We start from the raw sequence: 22,825 nt of genomic DNA on the forward strand, positions 1-22,825 counted from the left end.
TCTCTCCTATTTCCCCATGTGAAAGGGTTTCTGATGGATTTGGCATTTTTATTGTAATATCTTCTCGTCACTCACTCCTTTCTTCTCTGGTTCGGGGAGACGAAAGCTGTTCATTCATTCTGCTTTCTCGTCAGGACAGCCTTGTCCAACTGCATCTTTCACTTACTCTCGATACCCAACAAGATTTCAATTCCTTTGTTTAGCCTATCATGGCTTCGTCACTTGGCGCTTTGAGGAATGTAGTCGAACCAGCTTGTAAGTCCATCCCGCTCCCCTAACTCAGACTCCCCTCTATGCTTAAACCCTGTCTCTTTACCTCTACGAATCCAAGCCTCATCTAATACTTTTTCTTCTTCTAGTCATCGTCTTTGCCTTCACCGTAGGCACTCTCATCAACCGCCGCCGACTGGATCGCGACGATGATGTAGACTCGTGTGAGCGTGGGTCGGAGAATTCCTCCTCCCGCCCCACCTCTCCGCTCCTTAAGCCGGGGATGCGCGCGGAGTCGGGCGAGGTGTCCCGCATCAACAGTAAACTTCTCGTTCGATTTTACAATACCTTTCCGTTTCTTGCTGAAATTTGGTATTGGAATGCGACATACTGGTATGAGATGATCTTGTGCTACACCAGTTCTTCATGTTACCTTTTTAGAACTAGGGCTGATTTCTGATTTACTTGTTTCTCTCACAGGATATACCAACTGCTCCGTGCCTTCTCGGCACGCATGATAGCCGGTAACGAAGCTGTCTTCGCAAGAGGCCGCGATCATGCGATTTCTATCTTGAAGTTCGAGCACTTTTTCGGCATTGACATCGAGCTTGGGGTACAGAAATATGTCCTCAACAACATGCCATGGTTGATGTCCTACCTGGCCAAGATCTACTACTTCCACATCAGCCTGGGCATCATCTTCATCATCTACTGCTACACCTTCCTTCCACCGAGCACTTTCCAGAGAATCCGACGAACTATCGCTATGGACAACGCAATCGCCTTTGTTATCGTGACAACCTACCGCTGCATGCCGCCGCGCATGCTTCCGGCCGAGTACGGATTTGAGGATGTGCTCCACGGAGCAAAGGGGGGAGGCAACGCCTGGACACACAACAAGTTTCAGCTCACCATCGCCGCGATGCCGAGTCTTCACTGTGGTACCGCTCTCTTCCTCGCTTGGAGCATCTGCCGATTCTCGCCCCACCGTCCGCTTCGTCTCATCGCGCCCCTGTGGCCGATGGCTATGCTCTTCACGATCGTCGCAACGGCGAACCACTTCATCTTGGATGCTATGATTGGTGCGATGGTTCCTGTTATTGGGTGGAGGTTCAACAGAGCTGTCTTGGTATTGCTGCCGATGCAAAATCGAGTGTTGGAGGGACTGGGGTTGAAGACCCCTGAGGATGAGGACAATACTCCGGCATATATCCCAAAAGAGTGGTAAGACTGCGGTCACGGGAAAAGGTTAAACGAAACATTCAGTGAGATACTGAGCGCCATAATAATTTCAATAGACAACCGCGCTAACGACGACAAATTTCAAACACATGATCGGACAGGCCTGTGGTTCCTGGGAAGTCATGCGATAACTGCGAATCGGCCGATGTCGTGACTTGAATGACCTACACCCCATCGCGGCTATTCTCATATCTTTTCTACCCCCTTGAGAGTTCGCAAGCCCATCTTTAGTCTTTGGTATTCATCCTCACACAGTTTGGGAGGGTGAATTAATCAGCAGCTACGATTCCCCTCACGCATCTGTCAAGACGACGAAGAAGCCCACGGGGCACCCATCCTTGCTCTGCTGGAACATGAAGGTGGTGTCCGGCGAGCAAAGACTTCCTGATACAGTCACACTTCCCGGTACCTCAGCCGGAATGCTGCACGGGGCGCTGTTGACAATCTGCAGGCACCACCATCAGTCATCTGAACCACGATGGTCTACATCTCATTCCATTGGCGTTCAATACTCACATAGCTATGACCCGGAGTCATCGTCGGCGGAGGATTAGGCGGGCTAGGGCCAGGGGCGGGCTGCTTGTTATACGTGGTCTGCCCAGCGACGGCTCCGACACCAATGGCATACCCGGTGAACTTGAAGGTACCTTGGCCAAGGAAAACGAACTTCCCAGGCGCCTGATCCCAGGAAGGGAAATCAAAGACGAGGTTGCACACCTTGCCCTGAGTCTGGGCCACCGGCAGATCGAGGTTGAAGACAGTGCAGATGTCCTTGGGCGTGACCTGCGCCCATTGCGTCGCCGGGAAGGCATAGTTGGGCAGGTTCTTGGAGATGGGGACTAGAAGGCTGGTCGAAACGTAGGATTTGCCAAGGCTGCCATCGGGCTGGGCGGAGTTGACAGGGCAGCTGGCCTTGCTGCCACGTTTGCTGGTGGATGTGGTGGCGCCGGGTGCGGCGACGACGGAGAGGGTGAAGGCGAGGGCGCCAGTGACGGTAGCAATCTTCATGATGGCGGCTGTATTGCGAGTGAGAACTGTAACGAGCGACAATTGATATTGCACGAGGCGAGAATTTGGACGAGAGGCTTGAAGATGTTGAAGCACGCGGCAATGCGCAGTTGAGCAAGAACTCCTTGCCAAGAACAGAGAGTGAGGTCTTCATATACCTCCAGCTGGCTAGGTTGAAAGGCTAACTATGTTGTGGTCCCGGACCATAGCTTGGACGCAGCAACCGTCATGGCTCGATGAAGTTTAGTTTCCTTCCACTTCAAAGAAGCTTTCAACGTGGAGCGCCTTTGACCCCAAGCTCGCGTGCTTTGAATTGTGATGTTCTAGCGCGGTCGTGGGCGGCTAGCGATGGATCGGCGCTTCATCTTTTCGCAAGTTCGTGAAAGGGGGAATAGAGTTTCGCCGTTGAATCACCACTGCAGTGCTTGAGTTCCTCTTCTCCCTTTCGATCGCCGTTGTGGCACTCAATAGCTTCCCAAAGTGGCGCGTTTTGGCGCCGGCCGCGAGATTTCAGCTCCGTGCCTGAGCGCGGCACCGCGGCACAGATGGACTCAAATGTTGTTCATCGTCAGCGCTAGATTTCCCGGCTTCCACTCCATGAAATGATTTGTCTCTCCCGGTGCTCTCTCAGCCCCAGCTACGCTAGTTGGTCCGAATCCTACAAAACGGTGGTGGCGTCATGGTTGGTTGTCATGAAGTCGAGGTTCGTGACTGATGCGTTGTCCAGCAACGCACAGTAAAAAACAAATTGACGAGAACTCATCCAAAGTCGTCACGCTGGTGATATTGCGATTAAACCATACAGAGATGTCCAATAGCCCATGTCAATGCCTGCTAAATGATCGCATCCGAGTCCTTTCAATCAAGGGAGTCATCTGCCCTATTCACGGGTGCTGACCTTGATAAGCTTCCTCTTAGCCACGCTGCTACTATCACCGACGTCCTTTCCCAAATCACTCTTGGAGTTCTGGCCATCGATGATGACGTTGTTCGAGTAGACGACTCCATCGAAGATCTCATCCATCTCCTCCAAGGTCCTGCCTTGGGTTTCGACGAACAACCATGTAACAACGAACAATATTCCAAGGTTCCAGCCACCATTGATTGCGTAGTGTTGGTATACACGTCAGCAGGGCAACCGTACGGTTGGAACGAAGTGTCAATAATGGTCTATTATTGCTGCGTCTGGAGGTGGAAGGAGGAGATTGTGGGCAGAGCCCACGATCTCCCAGAAGTGGTATGTAAGTGAAAGGGCCGTTTGTAAGTGCCCATACCGCCTTCCAGATCCATCTTTTCTGCCGACTGCTCAGAGATCCAACACATAGTATCCCCAGGAGATTCTATCGATGGCTAGCGGAGTGGTGTAAAGGTTGAGAAAGCTGAACGCGTACCCGATTGCTTGCGCAACCACGACGCCTTCGGCGCGTTGAGAGTATCCTAGCACTTCGGGAGGGTACGTGTAGGCCAAGATGCTCCTGCGATAACGTTAGCACAACTACGATGGAGTTGGGTTCTCTTCACATACCAGCTTGCAGCGACTGCAAGTAAGAACAGGGCAACAACGACATTCGCGCCGATGGCGTATGCGTTAGTCTCGGGATGAATCTCGGTTAGGTAAGACAGGCCAGCCAGAATGCCGAACAGAACAACTGTGGCGAAGGTCCCGGTAACTAGGTAGAAAGACATAGAGGTCAGCTCAATGGAACGGGGAACTCATATCAAAAAGCACCTACTCAATGGCTTGCGAGCTCCTATCTTGTCAATAAGGAGGACACCGCCCACGCTGCAAAAGGCCTTCCACAGTAGTAAACCGATGTTGATCTGGATTACGGACTTCCTCTCGGAAACAACTAGTTTTCCAATGAGGAAGGATGAGAAGTATCTGGAAGCTTTTCGTTAGTGCCATAGAACTCTGAATGTATGCCTGTGTTCTTCCAAACGTACAAGATCATGTTCCCGCCCAAAGTTCGATAGAAGATATTCGTCAGAACGGTAATCGTAAAACGCTTCAAGTTCGGCGCTGGTTGGAGTTTCCATAAGTTAGCTGTCCACTTGCCATGTTGGCTGAAGCTCGCTCACATGGTGCGATCAAATCCTTCCATCCTCCATCGCTCTCCTTCTCGTGGTTTAGGGCCGCGACAATCTCTCGTGTTTCTTGAAGTACTGTAGCATCGTCACGATCTCCGTTTGCATGCAATCGAGCGAGGACCTCTATCGCCTTGCAGAATGTCAGTCGAACGATCTTAATCTAGGAGTATCTGAGTCAACCTTAACTCGTCATGGCGGCCCTTGGAAAACAGCCAGCGTGGGCTTTCGTCGACAAATGGCAAGAGACACAGAGATATCCCATCGAGTGCTGCAAGGCGACAGTACATTGGCTCCACATAACGGGCCCCCTTTTACCCCGCACCGCATCTGGTACATCCACTGCTTGAGTTGCCCCTATGATTTCCACTCCGGTACATCTACCAAATCCATCATTACCAATACTCAATTAATGGATTCTGACGATTCTGACGGATCTGGCCGTTCCACGGGCTCGGCGAAGTCGTGTATCTTTGCCCTGCTGCCCGAGGACCTCGCCGCCGCCTGCACTGCCGACTGTACGCCGGAGCAATGTGATAATGCCACTGTTCGGCCCCGCGAGCCTCCGGAGGTTGAGCCCGGTATCCCTGGGCAGTTCGTGCCCTTCGAGGTGCCGCAGCGGCGGAAGTACACGAGGATGGGCTGCCTCGAGTGCGATGTAGCTCTCTGTAACTCAGAAGATTGCTGGTACCGATTTCATACGCAGAATCTCTAGTAATTGGAAGTATCTATTATCAATTACGTTGGTTGGTTGGAAAAAGGGGCCCGAAGTGGCCCGATTGGCTGCTCCCCCGCATCTCAATGTACTGTCGCCTTGCAGCACTCGATGGGATAATAGAAGGTACTGCTTCTCCCTGGTTGAGACATTAGACGGAAACTCGAGATTATCTGGGGCTAGGGACTCACAAGCATAAGCCCTCTCCATGCCCAGTTGGACTGCTTGTCGTAGATGCCGAGGACGATGCAGCTGACTAAGAACGAAGTGAATGGTACGGATGTCAAGACAGTGCTCGATAGAATTGAGCTATACTTCGGCGCCGCCACCTCCATTACCCACATGGGGGCGATCGAACCATTAACGAGGGAGGCAAAACCGATGATAAAGCGGCCGACGATGAGCTGTGGAACTGCATTGCTGGTGAGCAGTTGTATCTGAAAGGAGTTTCTGTAGGAACTCTTACCTCCCGAGGCTGAAGCTTGAAGTACAACTCCGAGAATGATGCAGATGGAGCCAACGGCAAGGCCGATCTTCCGTCCCCAACGATCAACCATGGGACCCACTATCGGAGCGCCGAAAATCGAACCGGCGCTGATGATAGCAACATTGAGTCCGATCATATCGCTGTTTAACTTGAAGTCTATGACAAATTGTTAGCCATGACCACCGAGCCAGGGAGGCTATCACACAATCTTGGTATGGCTTAGCCGAGTTCAAGTTGTTGATCATTCCACATCGTAAGATAGAATACAAATATTCAACATGGCCACGAGAACCATGAGAACGTGGGAGACGATAGGCCCGGGGGTGAACAAAGCCATGTTGGTCGAGGGTTTAGGATGCGGAGGTGTATTTTTCGTGGGTGCTACAGTTGGGATCTGAGTTTGAGGTTTAACAGTCTCCGTGGACTGGCAGTCTGGTATACTCAAGTGGTGCTTGTGATGATTTGGAGAATCCAAAGTAAATCTAGCAGTTGTCAACTCATTCGCAGACAACTCAAAAATTTCTTCTTCATGTTGACCTGAGCGTTGAGCCGGCCACCTGCGCATTTTTCTCCTTTTTCGAGATACGCGTTTGAGATACCACGCACTCTCTTGCTACACACCATGAAGCGATAGATAAGACATTCCGGGTTAGATCAACGAACCCTCGAGTGTCCGGTGATAGGGGTGCATCTGGTCCAAACGCCGTAGAACCAGAGATAGCGCTCTCTGTCTGGCTGTGTGCGTGCTGAGTTGTGAGGTAACCTCATAGCTGAGCGGTGTATTTCCCGAGAGTGCCGAGCTTTAGGCGCTAGTTTCGGCCGAATGCCTCAGGCTAACATTATAGTTCCCCCCTTCTTCCCTCTATGATCGCGTAATGGAATTCTCAAGGACCCTTAATTTTGGACTGTGCACGTTGCGAAATCCCGTACACAAGTGCGGCTGGCATTAGGTTTCCGTCTCCGACTTGACGACTACGCTACAAAGTCGCAGTGCTATGGTCGGCATTGGGGTTACAGAGCCCGAGTATGACTGTGTTTACCGATATAGCCAGGAATCTGTCTGAGAGTTCTGACTCGCATGGTACGTGGCATGGTAGAGACGGAACCTCCGCCGAGCACCCATCTCCAGTTCAGCTGGGCGCTGAAGTTTCGGCAGATGCGATTTGGAGGGAACCCCTGCTGCTATCACACTGCAAATAACCACAACATTCCGAAATCCGGGTATTACAAGCAAAATGACATCCTGAGAGTCTCTGAAAACTCATGGCAGGCTAAGAAGCCAAGACCTGAGCAAGGGGTAATTTTCATACGCTGATGGTTTCGTAGTCTACGCACTTGCCACAGTCGTTCGCATATATGCAGCATTAACCAATCTCTTTGGTTGGCCTGTGAGATTTAGAAAGTCTCTCCGCAAGTAATCTTGATCATTCGTTCGGAGCACGACGAGTCGATTAATTGGACTTTCTAATGCAACCACTCATTGCAAAGCTATAACCTTGAGTTCGATAATTCAGTCTCTCTAAAATCATGGATCTAGTACGCATGCCAGTACTATTTACTCTAATAAGTTGGTTACATAACAACAGAAGGCATTCCGAAGCCGGCGACTCCCAGTAAATTCAGTTACCAGTACCCACCAGGCGGCGGAGGCACAGCTACATCATTCAGATGTCCCGTGACACCGCTCTTGATGTCCTTAGCGACTTTGGGAAACTGCTCTTTGGTAAACTCCAAGGGGTCCCAGGGCTTCAGCTTGGCTTCAGCTTGGGGAATCGCTTCTTAGCCCACTCTTCCGGGGCCGCCTCGATGTCATCCCACGGAATCTTGTAGAACGCGTCTCTGTTCTGCTGACCACTCTTGTGCACTGCATTTGACCGATGGTAACGAATCCGCTGTGCAGCTTCAAGTGCTAGCTTGACGTCTCCGTTGGACGACTGCAAGCACTCAGCAACTGTCACAGCATCTTCGAGTGCTTGAGAAGCGCCTTGTCCGGCAGTAGGCAGGTTGGCATGAGCAGCATCTCCGATTAGGATCGTGCGACCGCCCTTGCTGACCCAGGTGTCTATTCGGTCGATAGACTAGCTTGAAATCGATGGTCTTGTTCGAAGGCGTAACTTCGAGCAGTGCCTGTGCGTCTTTTCCGGGGAAGAAGCTCATCCACTTGGCCACATGCTCTCTTTCGGCGATGTTGGACCAAGATTCGGATGATTCTTTGTCATCCTATCAAGATATGTCAGTGATTCAACAGCCTAATCATTAGTAGACAGCAAAGCACTTACCGGATGAACAAGAACCCAAGCAATGTCTTGACCCTGGTTCCAGACAAATGCCATCAGGCTCAAATTGTCATACATCCAAAATCGTACAGTGTCTCTATCCTCATGGAAGAGTTCCTTGATACCAGGGTGATTTCTCATAGTTTCGTCTGTCTTAAAAAAGCTTCCGAATACAGACCAGCCGCTCGTGGTCTCGTCGATTTTCTTGTCGTCGAGATGCAAAACCTGCGCCCGAGCGATGGACCGTGGGCCGTCTGCGGCAATAACACAGTCGGCCCAGATAGTCTCGCCAGTGCTCAGCTTCACACCTGCTCGGCCTTCTTCTTCAAGATACTCCGTGACTGCGACGCCAATCCTGATGTCCTGGACACGAGTCTTTGCGTAGGCAAGGAAGATCGAGTGGATCTTGCCACGGTGACCTGCATAAGTGATGTTGTGTTCCTTTCCGTCTCTTGCTCATGGAACATCGACAATGAATTTGATATCGTACTTGTATAGCTCCATGGTGCGAACTTGGCTGCAACCGGTATCGTGAATTTGCTGGCCAACCTTGCCCCATCCCATCGATTGATAATTCGGCCAGCATTGGGGAAGAAGTCAAGAATATCTGCGAATGAGAGGTATAATCAGCATCGTAGGACGGAACTCTGAAATCGGAACACAAGAAAGGGGTGATTTTGTGATGCTTACCACCCTGGCTATTGGAGTCGGGATACTTCTCCAATACGGTGACATCCATGCCACGGTCTGCACATTCGATTGCGGCTCCAAGTCCGCCGAAGCCGGCGCCAACGACAACAACTTTCAGTTTCTTGCCGGCAGTCATCTTGCACCTAGTGTGATTGGAGTGTGAGTAACGGAAAGATTGCGAGACTGATGATGCCCTCGTTGTAGACAAGCCTCCCAGTGGCTGCCGCTTCAGCCGCGATTATCCCATCAACTACGGCATGACGTCGGTACAAACGTCTCCGGTCTTCTCCAACTCTGATCACTTTTGTAATCTTTTGATTGGGTGCAGGCTTGGGACATAATACGGTAATGATCCGGAATATCTTGGATTAATACGTGATTTGCTACTACCCCTCATACAGAGTACGTAGGTATGTACCGACGTCATGCCGCAGTTGATGGGATAAGACATTTGTACATTGGACCGGAGGCCTTTTATGTCTTGACATTGAAGATAATTATTCGATGCATCATGAATGGTGGAAAAGATGAAATGCCGCGGCACCCGAATATCAGCGAACCATCCGTCTAACTCGGAGTCGCTAGCCGAAGGCCCGAAATGCCCGAGATATCGCCTACCACCAACCTTCTCCATTAGACCGGATCTAGTTTACCATCACGACTAACCAACTCAAGTGAAAACAATTCAGACTAGGACCTATGAAAGATTGTTCTTGAGCTCGAGTCAATATTCTGAAAGCAACTTTTGGCGAAGCAGTCTGTCGCATACTCATTCGCATCACCTCCCCGTTCGTGTTCACTCCATTCAATCTCAAATCGAGAAATAACTTCCACCTGGTTTGAAAATGGAGCCCAACACCCAAAATCGAGGAAGAGATGTCCTAGTGAATCATACCGTTCAGAAGCGTTCGAAACACATCCCAAAATTTGAGACTCTGCAAGTCCACGCAGGGCAAACTCCGGACTCTGCAACGCTGGCACGTGGAGTACCGATTTACTCAACCTACGTCTTCAACTTCCATAGCTCAGCCCATGCTGCGCGACTCTTCAATCTCGAGGAGGAGGGTGAGATTGCGACTCGCACGGGTAACCCAACTACAGCCGTGGTGGAACGTCGTGTCGCAGCACTGGAGGGCGGCGTTGCGGCCGTTGCTGTATCGTCAGGCCAAGCAGCTGTCTTCATGACTATGGTTGCTTTGGCTGGGCATGGCGAGAACATCGTCGCAACGAAGCATTACTACCACGGCGCCTACAATCAGTTCTCTTTCCTCCTACCGGAGTTCGGCGTAACGTGCCGTGTGGTGGAAGAGACTGTCTTTCTCCTTTCAACAGTCAGCAGTTTGTACTCGGTATTGAGACTCTGAGCTTGCGCTGCGAGCGGCACGCCCAAAACACCATTGCTCTGGCAAACTGGCTTGAGAAAAACGAGAATGTGGTATGGGTATCATATCCCGGTCTTCCCAGTCACCCTCACTACAAGCTTGCGCAGAAGCACCTACCCCGTGGGGCTGGCGCAGTGCTCATGTTTGGTATCAAAGGCGGAGCGGATGCTGGCGAGCAGCTGGTTGACAACTTCAAAATGATCTCGAACAACCCAGGGTGAGAGTGTCACGCCATACAACTGCCAGATACCCGTGTGTTAGTTGCTAATTTCTTTTAGATATGGCGACGCCAAAACGACTGCTATGCATCCCTGGTCGACAACACACAGGCCAATGCTACCACAGGAGAAGATCGATCTTGGTGTTGCGCCGGAAATGGTCAGGGTGTCAGTTGGCATCGAGCACATTGACGATATCATACACGACATTGAAGAGAGTATGAGCATTAGTCCTGCTGTGCCAAGCGCGGGAATTGGACAACTGATGCGCTGCGACTTACATGCGATGGGTTTGGTGATTTGGTTTGGAGACAGTCTGCACTGATCTTGTGCTGCAAGGTAGCCTAGAAAAAGGGATCCGTTGTAGGAGCGCCTGGAGCAGGCGCTGGAACGAAGCCTTGGAATGTATGGCTCCCCTGAGACAAGACCTGTAGCCCCTGAAGTAATCCCTGAAGGGATATCTATCATGATGTTTGCACATTGACATGATGTCGGTTATCACACGTGAAAAACTTGTAAAACATCATGTTAGTGAAAGACATGGTACGACGACCCCCAAGCACAGCGATAATGGCAGGAATCGCTCACAGAGGGAAGTCCAACTTGAATAGAAATTATTTGGACGCCAAGTGTGAAAATGTGCTTGAGAACCTACAACTATCGGCATTGCTTTGAAATCTGCAAGATGGCATACTTGTCGCAACTGCATGTAGTGGTGGTGACTGTTACTGAACGAGCAAAATTTCCATAAGATTCACATCCTGATCTGAAATAGAGAATATGACATATTACTGTCGTAAATAAGCTAGCTAACTGCCCTCTGAAGATCTTTAGCAACTTGCGCAATGTCTTCATCAAGATCTTTGTCCCAAACCCAACTCATTCTATTTTGCATGATCTCCTTGATCTTTGTTAAATCGTCTCCTTCAGCTTCGAAGTGCCATAAATGACCAGCTTCCCGACTCGTGGCGACAAGCTTTTGCGTGCGCTCAGCTCGAGCTTTACTAAAAGCTTTGAAAACGGCAGGGAAATCTTGTGCTCGTTCGACGTGATGGAGGAGTCTTCCGAGCACATATGCATCCTCAACTGCCATACCAGCACCGGCACCTTGAAAGGGAGTCGAGGCGTGTGCAGCATCTCTGAGTAGACAGATTCTGCCTTTGTTGTAGTTGTCCATGGGCGACAGATCGAAGAGCGCCCAGATATCTGACTGACCCATTAGTCGAACAATGTTGAGTACATCCGGACCCCACATGCTGAAGCTCTGCAACATCTGTTCTTTAGTTGCCGGAATCACCATCGTCATCAAGGTCGTCTATGTCGTGGGAAGTCTTGCTGAATCGTGCTATTCCATCAGGAAGGAGCTTGACTATCTCGTCAACGAGATGTGAGCGATTCACCATCCAACTTCCTGGTTGCGGATGTTCCACAGAGCATAGATACGTCCCGGCAACCACACCACGGACTCTAGCGGTTTCGTGGGCGCCGTCCATCCCGACTCTGAAATCGAACCAGACGTCTTTCTTTTCTGCAAACATGTTTCTGTTGGCCCGAGCTTCGACTGCAGCCGCCAGTGGCTCCGATATCTTTGCAATTGCTCGAACTGCATTTGGTCCAAAGGCGACATCGGCTCCTATCTCACCGAACTTCGGAGCGTTCTCATACACAGTGACTGGGATCTCTGTATGAGTTGTGATGTATAGAGCCAGGCAGAGACCACCGATACCGCCGCCTACGATGGCCAGACTGAGCTGTTCGTCTGATGGCATTGCAAGTGAAGTACGTAATTAGATATCGGAGATAATGATGGTGCGTGGGGTAGCTGCCAGGCTCAGGAGAGAGATAACGCAGTAATTTGGATACGAGATAGGAGTTGACACAGATACATTATACCAGATCAGAGAAACAGATAAGGTTTCTTAATGCTCCAGCCAGGGAATGGAAAGGCGGCACCCTATTGTTTCACAACGAGCGAGATGATGTGACGCCTCTCAAGGACACCGATGTCCTTGTGCAAGGCAATCGAATCGCCAAGATTGGGAAAGGAATTGCACCCCCAGCAGGAGCTGAGCTCGTTGACTGCAGCGGCAATATCATCAGCCCAGGCTTTATTGACACTCATCATCACCTCTGGCAGACCCAACTCAAAGGCTGTCATGCAGACCAATCAGTCTTTGATTACATTCCCTCAGGTCAGTGGGTCTACTTCCATGTCGAGTCTCTTCTATTATAGAATGATAGAGTCAACTTGCTGACATGACTCAGCAGCGCTACCGCAAGTGCAATCAAAGCAAATTTAACCCCCAAACTTGCTGTTGATGACTTTTTTTCACGGGAGTTTGATTAATTGGCTTACTTGCAAGTATAATAATTCAATTACCATATAACTAAGACTATATCATATATAAGGCTCACGATGATCTTAATAGCCCGAAGTTATTTTAAAGTATTACTACCCCCCTCTTTAGCTAGTTTTTTATTAGTTAGAGGATCTTTATAATAGATGGTATTATCGAGAGCCTTTATAATATAAAGGTTAATTTAGTAGTGCTGAACGCTCTCTTATAGTCCGCTATTATCGCCGGTACGGCAAAGACGTCGATAGTAAGCCGAGAGAGCGCCGGGTAGATCTCCGTATAGTCCATCTACCATTATACGGGGTCGAGCGTAGCCTCCGGAGGCTAACAGAGGTAAAGATCGAGCATATCCGTCCGGGGCGGCGTCTACCGGCTGTTACGACCCAACATGCATGACCAAGACCAGGGCCTGCCCCGCAGGCTTACGGCGGCTACGACACGCCATATATGCAGACACAGGAGTCACCCCAACGGAACGGAAGAACTATAGGCAAGTCACGTAATGATAAGAAAGGACCGACAAGCGATAAGCGGTCCATGATATGGACCGACAGGATAAAGGCGGTCCACCCCTGTAGGACCGACAGCACGATATCGGTCCCAACCACAAAGGAACTGTTCAATGGTATACGGGACTTATATATAAGGATGGACTTGAGCTGGACTCTAGGACAGACTTTCCATAGCTCTTCAGCAATTAACTTCGTATCAGATCTTATAATCGCTTTCAGCTATCTTTCTTGAGAACCTCTTTGATAAGACTACGATTGATCATCGAAGCCTTCCCTTACCTTACGACTTACAGACATAGCTTCCCTGAAGCTATCCCCGACTACGAATACTGTTACCAGTTCCGCAGCCTCAACTTCTGCAAACATACCTCACTACGACTAGCTGGCCGTAACACTTATTTATTATTATATTAGATTATTATATTCGGTTATGCTATAGACCGGAGCTGGTCGAGATGTCCGGCTTTACCGGAGCCACAATTCTGCCGCATTACACCGCCTAGTCCGGGTACGTTATATATAGCTATACGCGTATCCTTGTAATTCCTCCTTTTTTCCTCTTCAGCTTAGAATAGTCAATCGACGGCACCTCTACGTTGAACAAGCCTAGGGGCCAGCTCCTTACAACTATACCAACAATAGGCAGGTGTCACGTCAGACAATGAAGGGGTGAGGGACCAGGGAGACTTTCACGAGACGCGCACCTAGCATACCCGTGGGATCAAATATTGAGGTCGGTGATGAGTAGATAATTATGAGAGATAATCTTAATCGTGTGATATTTGCGTCGCAGATTATGACAGGTATTTCTAGGTCCAAAGTACCAGTAGTCTCTCAATACAATGCTACTTTTGTGGGAGCTAGAAGTTTATCACCATATCCACCTCTAGCTTTTGGCGGTTCCTCTGTGCGGCCCTGATGAGTGCGCAACCTTGGATGATTTCTCTTGATCGTATCCAGCGCATTGTCGTTGAGTCTAATCTTGACGGCAGGAGTCTCTCCACTAGCCGCTGGTAGAGGGAACGGAACGGGCTTTACGCAATAGCCTTTGCTCTCCACACATCGTCTCTGAATGCGTCGCAATTCCTCATATACTTCCTTGCATGTCGCTCTTTTCCTCACTGCGGATTCGACAATCAACATCTTGTCTTGAACCAATCTCAAAATATCATGGGTATACTGAGAACAGCCTCGATCATTGTGAAGCCCGTCAAACCACTGCCGTTGTTAGTCAACTTCTCCTTTGAATATGCCAGACGATACATGTACTCACCCGAGTCACCGCTGGTTTCACCATAGCACCCATACTCCTTGATGAGGTGTCATCGTCTTTTGGGACACGAACTTCTACAATGTCAAAGTAGATATCGGACTTGAAGTCCTGGCCGCAGATCGAAGATGTCGTCATTCGCCATTCAGCAAAATGTTCGGAAAGTTCCCACCCTCCCAGCAGCCATGTAACAAACTCGACGTAAACACATCCAAGAGTCCATATGTCCCATGATCGGGAGATCATAGCACCCTCGATATCGCACTCTGGTGGGCGGTACGTAGGTGTTCGACCTATGCCAGAGTCGTTGGGAATGTTAGACCGGCTTCTCTTGCTGTTGAAAACGCCAAGTCCGAAGTCCGATATCACGAGCCTTCCTAGATCCTCTTCTGAGCTTCGAAACCACAGAATATTCTCCGGCTTGATATCTCCATGGCGTCCGTACTTTACAGCGTTTTCCATGTTGCCATCGACCTTTCCTGGGTACTCGTGGATTCTTGCAAGACCGGCGGCCATGCCTGCTGTCTGCCTTGCAACCCACCGCACGAGATCTATGTTCATTTCTGGCTTCTTGTGGATCTTCCAGTACCTGACTCAATCGCACTCAGCCCACAGAAAGAGGAAGTAAAAGAATCCTTTCTGGCCCCAGGTTGTGAGCAGCGAAATCAGATGCTCGTGCGCATTTTCGCTCTCAAACTTCCGCAACATCTGGAGTTCTCGCTGGAAGGCAATTGTATCCGTTGATCGCAGCCTCTTGAGAGCAAAGTAGCACTTTCAGTCTCGCGTTAGCAACTGTTGCCTAGTCTAAAAACAGCGCCACGCGTTGAAATCAGCTCGTATACTTACGTCTGCGCCGTTTGGACTAAAGTTGTGATGTCGGAGATGTAACATAACCTTGAAGACTTCACTGAACCCTCCACTTGCTCCATCCCCATTGGGGTCGGATTCGTACGTCAGAGGAAGGATGACTCGATCATCGAACTTGCGATACTGAGCCTCGCTACCGCGAATGCCTTTGAGAAAGGGAACCCTTAGTGTCCATTGCAAGTCATCGAACGACTTCAGTGAGTTATGCTTCCACCCTCGGAAACACCCCATGGGCTTGTCTAGATCTGCCCGTTTCCGTAGGTCAACCTTGCTTTTTGTCCCAACTCGGCTTTTTGAAGAGGCAAGTCTGAATCACAGACTCCCGTGGTAGGGTCTAAAAACTTCTCGACAGAGCTTACTCTCTCGATCAGACAAAGGATCGCAAACACCTGTCCATAGGACCTGCTCTGTGAGGAGCTGTCGCATACCTTGTGTGCGATCCAGTCTATATCACTGTCGTCGCCGAAAGCTTCTTCAAGTTCTTGCTTTACGACATCGAAACGGACCAATTCGTTCAAGTATCCAGCCGGGAGATAACCTTCTGTCACTTCAGGGTGAGGATGTGGCTGAAAATGACTTCGGAGAAGCTCATCCAGGGGTACCCCAGTGTATGGGCTGCTGATAATCTGGGCTTGGTCTGTCGAGCCGATTGGTGGGTTCCCGTTTCCTACACTCGTTTGTTCGCTCGGTGCAGTTGGACGTTCTTTGGGAACGCTATCGAGCCCCCGATTACCATGAATAGCGTCGAGTGCAGGATTGGATTCGTCGCCCTGGAATTCATGTCAGGCTAGCTCGTATTGTCAAGTCAGGTTCAAGATGTGCACCAACAACAACGACTTTTGGAATATTACCGAGATGCAGATTGGCCAGATCTTCGCTCAACGTATTACGAAGGTGGCGACGGTTGGGGCTAGGTAGCTCTGGCGCCATTGTGCGTTAGTGAGCTTCAATGGCGTTGCTCACTGAGAGATCAAATGTGCACGATTTGTATCATCAGACAGCCTGCAGAAGCAGAGTCGCGGGATCAAAGCAAGGGAGGAAACAATGCCTCATTTTACTGGAGGGAAGGGGAGATTTAACGACAGGATTTACTACCCACGCCGCGCAGCCTCACGATCTGTTGCCTCTGAGGGGAATGGTCGACCATAGGATCTGTGGCCTTCCAGTGGTGTAAGCGGCGATTGCGACGGAGAATGGACGGGACTTGACCGGGGCAGCGGCAGGCTGTGGACTGACGTGGACTGACCGCGCTTACCTGCAGCTGAGATTCCGTTCCAGCAAATGAACGGGAAAGTCTGTAACAGAGGGGGCTAAGGACATGATCGAAAGGGCAATGGAACCCTTGTCATCTGCAATAGGTCTTGATTATTGGCATGCCATCGATTTCTACCGCTTACTGCATACTGCATGATGTGGTGTCGGTCTGCTAGGGGCATGATTGAGCGATTGATAGTTCACGAAAGGGTGGAGAAGGGAACCGAGGATGACAGTGTCTTCTATTAGTCGGTAATCGGTGCAAACTTCAAGGGAAGCCCTAAACCGTGACAGTCTGCCTTGCCATGGGTGCGGTATTTCCGCTTTGGTGGTGTGAGGGCAAATGTGGTGTGTCTTTTGGTCTCTATTCATTCGATAGAAGGGCTCAAGAATGCAGCTTAAACCTGCACTCCGAGCAACGAACGCCTTCGATTGGGCAAGATGCAGATGTGATGCATCTTTGCGGCACGCTGGCGACTGATCTTCCTTTGGATGAACCAATCACGCCCTGTCCAAGCTTGCATGCTGCAGATGTTGCAGGCTTCTCTTCGGCTCTTGAGTGTAGGCACTTCCCGGGCAATCGTCCTCGTCCCCCATCACTTTCTCTCTCACACTCAGCTGGCTGCGTTTTTTTGAAAAAATAAAAGGGAAACACCATCACAAAATGGATAGCAGCTTCAATGTACGTCGGAATAAGCAGCAAGGATGCCAGAGGATATCCGGTTCTTCCATCGCACCGGACAGGCTTTCCCGGTATCTAAAAGAAGAATTCAATCACCAACAATTCGAGTTCGAGTCAAGAAAAAACTCCTATGTAATCCGTGCTCCGCGTGACCTCTCACCAGTACGTGCACCTTACACACAAGAATAAGAGACAAGCGCTGATAAGAAGAAGGATGAGATCCAAAGACTCCGTACAAGTCGCATGTAGGATGGAGAGAACCAGCGACAGAGCGAAAATGAACATGTAGCATTTGCTACTCAAAAATTTAATTTAATTCTTTTTTCTTTTTTTTCTTTTTTTCTTTTTCTTGGGTGAAGCACGACGGCGTTGAAAATCACAGCATAGCCTCGGGGTTCGAAAGGGTTGCATTCGTTTGGCACATCAATGCTTTGAAGATATCCACGAGGGTTTGAGATTTTGGGACTTCGATTCTTGTACTTTGGTTTACTAGACAAGAACACACTCGTTCACTCCGATTTGGGGCGTAATTACCTATGTCAAGAACATCGAGCAGCAGGCGCTCTAAAGCGGGCATCCAATCCGCGAGAAGCCTAGAAAGCCCCAACTACAACACCCTGCGATCGCCGTGCATTGACTCGAACCTGGAAGCCCACTGGCTTGACGAACCAGCAGTTCCTTGTCACCCAGGGAGCGTCCCTACAAAGTTCAAAATTGAACTCGTGCAGTAATCTAGGCATCAGTTTTGATATTTCCAGGATTGATATGTGTCTTCCGATGCAAGTTCGTGATCCCAGGCCGAACTATTAGCTCGTCAGTAACGACACCAGAACACGTCATTTCTACGTCTTTTTTTGCACGGGGCTTACCGGCATCCAATGTCTATTCATGGCCGACAAACGATCGGTGTCCGTAGTTAGCCAGCGATCTGGTTTGAAAGCGGCTGCATCTTCACCAAAGATGGTTGTGTGGTGGTGCTCGACCCAGGTGTTGATCCCCAGGATGGTCTGACAATGGTCAACAAAAGCCCACGATGATTCAATGTCAGAGGAGCCTCAACGTACCCCTGCCGGAAAGAATCTCCCGGTAATAGTTGCCCCTCCCTCAGGAACAACTCTCTCAAGAGGAAGACCAGTCGCAGGGTGCAATCTCAATGCTTCTTTGATGACTGCCTGAAGGTATGGTAGCTTGCGACTCTCCTGGAAGTTGAGCCGCCGAGGATCGCCAGTTCTCCGGGAATAAAACTCATCAATCTCTTTTTGCAATTTGCTCATCTCTTTGGGATTCCGGAGAAGCTGATACAAGATGGCGCTGAGACTGATGGCAGTGGTGTCCGAGCCTGCAACCATGTTTGACACACAGCCTGCCAGAACATGATACTGAGAGAATGTTGATGAATCCTCAGAGTGCTTTCCGAGGAACTTAGAGAGGAAATCCATTGTCCCAGACTGTTCCGAGAGGTGTGAAGTATCCTCAGCGTCAACTGCTTTGGGTTTTGTCTGGTGGTCTGCCAAGCAGCCCCTGGTGAACTCAACGATGAACTGCCTGCCTGTGCCCCGTTTACCTAGCCGACCCCTGATAAGGGCTAAGTATGAGTGAAGGTATGAGTATACTCCAACCATTGTTGCATAGTAAAGATGATTCTCAAGATTTTTGATCACCGCTCCGACATCGAGTCCTTGGTCTAAGAAACCAAGTCTTTTCGAGTATGTGATCATACCCACTACATCAAATGCGTAACACTGGAACCAGTGTCCCATGTCAACGGGCTGCGCCGCCTTTCCTCTACCACTCATCTCCGAGAGCCTCCTGGAAAATAGATCCGCGCACTCGTCGACGTAGCTTTCGTAGTTCACCAAGGATGACATGCTGTACATGCTCTGATAGAGACGGCGGTTCTCACTATGGCGCTTCTCATCTCGATCCGAGAACAAAGACCATTGGTGAGGGTTCGGATCACCCCACGCGTCATACCACGTGGACTTTGCAAATGCGTGGCCGTGACCATAGATCACCTTCGCTGCATGTGGATCATTGATACTGAATCTATTCGGACCATATCGAACGATGGGGCCTTTGATGAGTTAGCTACGTCTAGGTAGGTAACATAATCTAACCGGGACCTGTTGAAAATGACGGAATTTTCGGCCCAAGACTGCACTTCTCTCCAACACAACATCTCCAGGAGATTACTTGCCATATTTCTGATGAAGCTCAATGTTATCAACCTCAAAGCGGCCCTGGTGAATCCTCCATGCATACCATAGGTCTGTGAATCGCGCAAGGAAAGGGCCAGGGACGGATGCGAGTGGGCCCGCGAAGCCGCGATAGATCTTGGCCAGGAGCTGGGCTCCTACAAGGAGTGCGAGTATCACCAGAAGCACGTATGCCTGCATTATGTCGAATGATACTAGTTGGTGCAGGCCAATTGGTGGATGCTTCAAAATGTGTGTGATGAGATATTCTATCGGCTATCACAGCTACTCATGAGAGATAACGAGTTCGATATGGACCACAATGCTCCCGAGACTAAACATAACAGCCAAGGCATCTCAAAGGCGGGGTCAATCATTGCGAACTTCCGTTATCGAGCCGAGGCTCTAAATGACGTACGGTGTCCGCGGACAACCTCGTGCCGACCCCGCATGTCTGCTTGCTTGTGGTCCCGGCTGCTTCGGCCGTCAGTCCGAGCGGAGGATGGCATCTCACTACTAGTCTGTCTAAAACATCCCATACTCGATGAACACCAATCACATCTTGCTTACGTCTTGCTTACTATTTTCAATGAGTATTAGCGGGGCATCGGCCGAACACAGCTGAAATCAGAAGTCTAGAACTCTGGACTTGTGACTTATGGAGTTGCAATGGACCTCTCGGCCCCCGAGATACTGTTCATGGAAGTGCCTTGTCTGACAAGGTTGAGTTTAATCACAGCCAAAATTCTGCCTCACATCAAGCATTTATTGGCAAATCGAATTGAAGCCATTGACAATATCAACAAAGAAGTTCAACATGCAGAGCACTCTTCCAGCATCGTGGTATCGTGAGCCGGGTTTCTATCAACTGGAGAGACGCGCTATCTTTAGTAAATCATGGATCTTAGTCTCTCATGTCCACCAATTCCAACTTCCCCCTCGCCTAATTTTTCTTGGCATCTACTGTTAGTGCAATAGGTGGGCCACCACTAATATCCTTAATAGCTGAAAACCCTTCACCTCTCTCCTCCGGCGCCCTCCCGCGATGGCCTTATAGCCTCCGGCGGGCTCTGGACTGTTGCCAGCCTCCTCGGCCGGTCCTGACCGAGGCTCTGGACCCCCTCCGAAGTCGTCTCCAACCTCAAGGGCTAAACGCCGCCGCGGTACCGAGGCCTAGCCACCCTGGCCTAGCCTCGTGGGAAGCCAGCCTGACGCCCTTACGATAACCCTCTTAACGGCTAAGGGGCCCTCGATTATGACTGGGACAGCTACTGGAGCTGTCCTTATAGCTCTTAATAAAGAGGCTAAGTACTATGAAGCCCGAAAGGACGTCTTTATAGCTATTATTTAGTCTATAGATAACGTAATCTCTTGCTTTGAGGGGCCTAGGAAGTAGATCGTAAAAAAAGCTATAACCTATATAATCTAAGCCTTGAAGAGGATTATAAGTAACGAGATTACGGCTCCGATTCTAAGCCGGAAATAGACTAACGTAGCAGCCTTAGCTTTAACTATAGCCGTAGCCGTGGCCGTAGCCCCGACCCGTACCCGAATCCTATCCCGGCCCAAAGTCCAGATATAAAGTCTAACGGAGACCCGGGCCTAGGCTCTATCCTAAACAAAGGAGGACCTACGGGTCTTTACCCGTATCCTAGGAGAGGGTATAGCGGCTACTAAGAAGCATACCCCCTTTACCCTACGCCAGATAGTCTACTAGGCCCTTAGGCTCCAGCTAATAGATATCCTATATATCTACTATGTTATAACTAGCTATTTATTAAGACCCCTAAATAAGCAGGTCTAGTAAGCCCTCTTTGTAAATAAATAGAAACTAGTAGAGTATCTTGGAGCTTATAAAGTTAAGACCCTTATTAAGTAGTTTACTTACGTCGTCCTACGTTGCCTTGTTAAGATGTGACTCTTAATAGCGACGCCCTTGACCTAGCTATTCTAGTAGAAGATAAGGTCCTTACCTAAACAGGACGTAAGCCTACCCGGGCCTAGTAGTCCCGGCTAGGTATAAACCTTATTATAAATAAAGTCTCCTGGGTCATCTCCTTCTCTATGGAAATACCACCCTTCAGATTATTTGACTAAAGCAGCAGGTCTTAGCTTATCTAAAAGAAAAAGACCCTAATCAGATGTGACCCTGGATGCCAGGGATATCATTCGAACCGATACTATAACCGACAGCCACTCTGTAGCAACTGTAGCAGGCCCTCGGGATCCCACGAGACTGGGCCCTGCACAGCTAGACCGAAGTGCGCCAACTACTCCGGCCCCTTCGAAGCTAACCACAAGGACTGTCAAGCAAGGCCCCTAGTGGTTAATGGCTCCCCTACCCTCCCAGGCTGGAAGGAACTCTCCCAGCTCCGTAAGGCTGGACTGAAGGCCTACGAGGCCCTCTATTAGAACAGCTAGGCTGGCACCCAAGCCAATAGCACCCAGCAACCTAACGGCAGCCTAATACGCTATCAGCCCGGCTCAAAGCGCCTACGCGCCCCTACTCTCACCCAGGACTCGATTATTATAGCGGACGCTAGTAATGCTACTAGCTGTAGCAGTATGGACGAGGACGAGAATGAGGCTGAAGCAGAAGTCTCTAACGACGACCCTGCCTTACCCCCCCTACCCACCCAGCCTAACCCGGCTAGCTCAGGCAGCAGGGTCCAGCGGGTGGCTCAGAAGCCTGATTATAATGTTATTAATGCCTATACCTACCTCGACCTCGACTTAGAGTAGTAGGCTTAGACCGGCTACCCTACAGATGCTACGGGGAATGTAGTGCAACGTGGGGAAGTAAATCCCGGCAACGTAGTGCTAGTCTGGGAACCTTGGATAGGCTACACCGATAAGATATAGATTAATATATACCTAGTGTTACGCCCGCCGCAACTTGTCACTGTGGGCGCGTAGCTATATAATGCAGAACAAGGGAAAATGATGCGGAGTCATCATTATCGAAGCTTTTGCTTTGTGCCACAGTTGGTTGTCTTGTCCTGCTCGTAACAACTATATAGAAGTACTACTTACCTGCTCCTGCGGGGAGGTAAAGGCGGTAGACTATCTAGTTTATTATTAAAAGACCCTAGTGAGGAGGTATTAGTAGCCTACCCTCTACCCTTCTAACCTACTCGATCCTATAGGACCTATAGGATCTCTTAAGTAGTACTATAAGGGGTTAATTATTAATCCTATTGGCTTCCAGGCCTTTCTCCGCATAATAGACTTCTTTTAGAAGATCTACCCGCGGTACTAAGGACTAGGTCTTGACCTAGGCCCGACTAACGAATTTCTCCTCCTAGAGGGATAGACGGTAATAACGGAGCTAGGGAACCAGCGGGAACTAGGGATGGATAGAACAGACAGTAGCCC

At 49.7% G+C, this 22,825-nt stretch overlaps 9 protein-coding genes across 9 annotated transcripts; 2 read left to right on the top strand and 7 right to left on the bottom strand.

The window, feature by feature from the left end:
• The first annotated feature begins 80 nt into the window (after positions 1 to 80).
• On the top strand, positions 81 to 1,687 carry BDP81DRAFT_102553 (uncharacterized protein). Its single transcript, XM_060581381.1, has 3 exons — positions 81 to 255; positions 360 to 603; positions 691 to 1,687. The coding sequence occupies exons 1-3, from the start codon at positions 210 to 212 to the stop codon at positions 1,436 to 1,438; spliced, it is 1,038 nt and encodes a 345-aa protein (XP_060440870.1). The 5' UTR covers positions 81 to 209; the 3' UTR covers positions 1,439 to 1,687.
• A 57-nt stretch (positions 1,688 to 1,744) lies between these two features.
• Positions 1,745 to 2,460, bottom strand: BDP81DRAFT_398091 (ubiquitin 3 binding protein But2 C-terminal domain-containing protein; the record flags this gene model as incomplete). The annotated part of the gene is made up of 2 exons (XM_060588404.1): positions 1,745 to 1,897; positions 1,969 to 2,460. The coding sequence occupies 2 exons, from the start codon at positions 2,458 to 2,460 to the stop codon at positions 1,745 to 1,747; spliced, it is 645 nt and encodes a 214-aa protein (XP_060440871.1).
• A 1,264-nt stretch (positions 2,461 to 3,724) lies between these two features.
• Positions 3,725 to 6,445, bottom strand: BDP81DRAFT_409601 (major facilitator superfamily domain-containing protein). Its single transcript, XM_060589085.1, has 8 exons — positions 5,953 to 6,445; positions 5,727 to 5,903; positions 5,452 to 5,672; positions 4,540 to 4,678; positions 4,405 to 4,480; positions 4,194 to 4,342; positions 3,986 to 4,130; positions 3,725 to 3,935 (listed from the first exon to the last, which is right to left on the bottom strand). The coding sequence occupies exons 1-8, from the start codon at positions 5,990 to 5,992 to the stop codon at positions 3,767 to 3,769; spliced, it is 1,116 nt and encodes a 371-aa protein (XP_060440872.1). The 5' UTR covers positions 5,993 to 6,445; the 3' UTR covers positions 3,725 to 3,766.
• Positions 5,884 to 6,445, bottom strand: BDP81DRAFT_436659 (uncharacterized protein). The gene is made up of 2 exons (XM_060591153.1): positions 5,953 to 6,445; positions 5,884 to 5,903 (listed from the first exon to the last, which is right to left on the bottom strand). The coding sequence occupies exon 1, from the start codon at positions 6,310 to 6,312 to the stop codon at positions 5,989 to 5,991; it is 324 nt and encodes a 107-aa protein (XP_060440873.1). The 5' UTR covers positions 6,313 to 6,445; the 3' UTR covers positions 5,884 to 5,903; positions 5,953 to 5,988.
• Positions 6,446 to 7,495: 1,050 nt separating this feature from the next.
• On the bottom strand, positions 7,496 to 8,849 carry BDP81DRAFT_464268 (uncharacterized protein; the record flags this gene model as incomplete). Its single annotated transcript, XM_060594131.1, has 6 exons — positions 7,496 to 7,825; positions 7,863 to 7,967; positions 8,027 to 8,464; positions 8,495 to 8,540; positions 8,573 to 8,630; positions 8,714 to 8,849. 6 exons carry the CDS (start codon positions 8,847 to 8,849, stop codon positions 7,496 to 7,498), a joined length of 1,113 nt encoding a protein of 370 aa, XP_060440874.1.
• A 709-nt stretch (positions 8,850 to 9,558) lies between these two features.
• On the top strand, positions 9,559 to 11,704 carry BDP81DRAFT_398094 (Cys/Met metabolism PLP-dependent enzyme-domain-containing protein; the record flags this gene model as incomplete). Its single annotated transcript, XM_060588405.1, has 4 exons — positions 9,559 to 9,999; positions 10,053 to 10,312; positions 10,374 to 10,531; positions 11,598 to 11,704. 4 exons carry the CDS (start codon positions 9,559 to 9,561, stop codon positions 11,702 to 11,704), a joined length of 966 nt encoding a protein of 321 aa, XP_060440875.1.
• Positions 11,705 to 13,829: 2,125 nt separating this feature from the next.
• BDP81DRAFT_102596 (kinase-like domain-containing protein) lies at positions 13,830 to 15,199 on the bottom strand. The gene is made up of 2 exons (XM_060581382.1): positions 14,456 to 15,199; positions 13,830 to 14,400 (listed from the first exon to the last, which is right to left on the bottom strand). The coding sequence occupies exons 1-2, from the start codon at positions 15,011 to 15,013 to the stop codon at positions 14,017 to 14,019; spliced, it is 942 nt and encodes a 313-aa protein (XP_060440876.1). The 5' UTR covers positions 15,014 to 15,199; the 3' UTR covers positions 13,830 to 14,016.
• A 124-nt stretch (positions 15,200 to 15,323) lies between these two features.
• Positions 15,324 to 16,329, bottom strand: BDP81DRAFT_102622 (uncharacterized protein). Its single transcript, XM_060581383.1, has 2 exons — positions 16,148 to 16,329; positions 15,324 to 16,089 (listed from the first exon to the last, which is right to left on the bottom strand). The coding sequence occupies exons 1-2, from the start codon at positions 16,247 to 16,249 to the stop codon at positions 15,559 to 15,561; spliced, it is 633 nt and encodes a 210-aa protein (XP_060440877.1). The 5' UTR covers positions 16,250 to 16,329; the 3' UTR covers positions 15,324 to 15,558.
• Positions 16,330 to 17,395: 1,066 nt separating this feature from the next.
• On the bottom strand, positions 17,396 to 19,799 carry BDP81DRAFT_436667 (cytochrome P450). Its single transcript, XM_060591154.1, has 4 exons — positions 19,453 to 19,799; positions 18,320 to 19,329; positions 18,125 to 18,262; positions 17,396 to 18,058 (listed from the first exon to the last, which is right to left on the bottom strand). Exons 1-4 carry the CDS (start codon positions 19,649 to 19,651, stop codon positions 17,849 to 17,851), a joined length of 1,557 nt encoding a protein of 518 aa, XP_060440878.1. The 5' UTR covers positions 19,652 to 19,799; the 3' UTR covers positions 17,396 to 17,848.
• Between the last annotated feature and the right edge of the window lie 3,026 nt (positions 19,800 to 22,825).

The sequence above is a fragment of the Colletotrichum phormii genome (genome assembly GCF_030913505.1).
Source record: "Colletotrichum phormii strain CBS 102054 chromosome Unknown BDP81scaffold_22, whole genome shotgun sequence".
NCBI classification, from domain to species: domain Eukaryota; kingdom Fungi; phylum Ascomycota; class Sordariomycetes; order Glomerellales; family Glomerellaceae; genus Colletotrichum; species Colletotrichum phormii.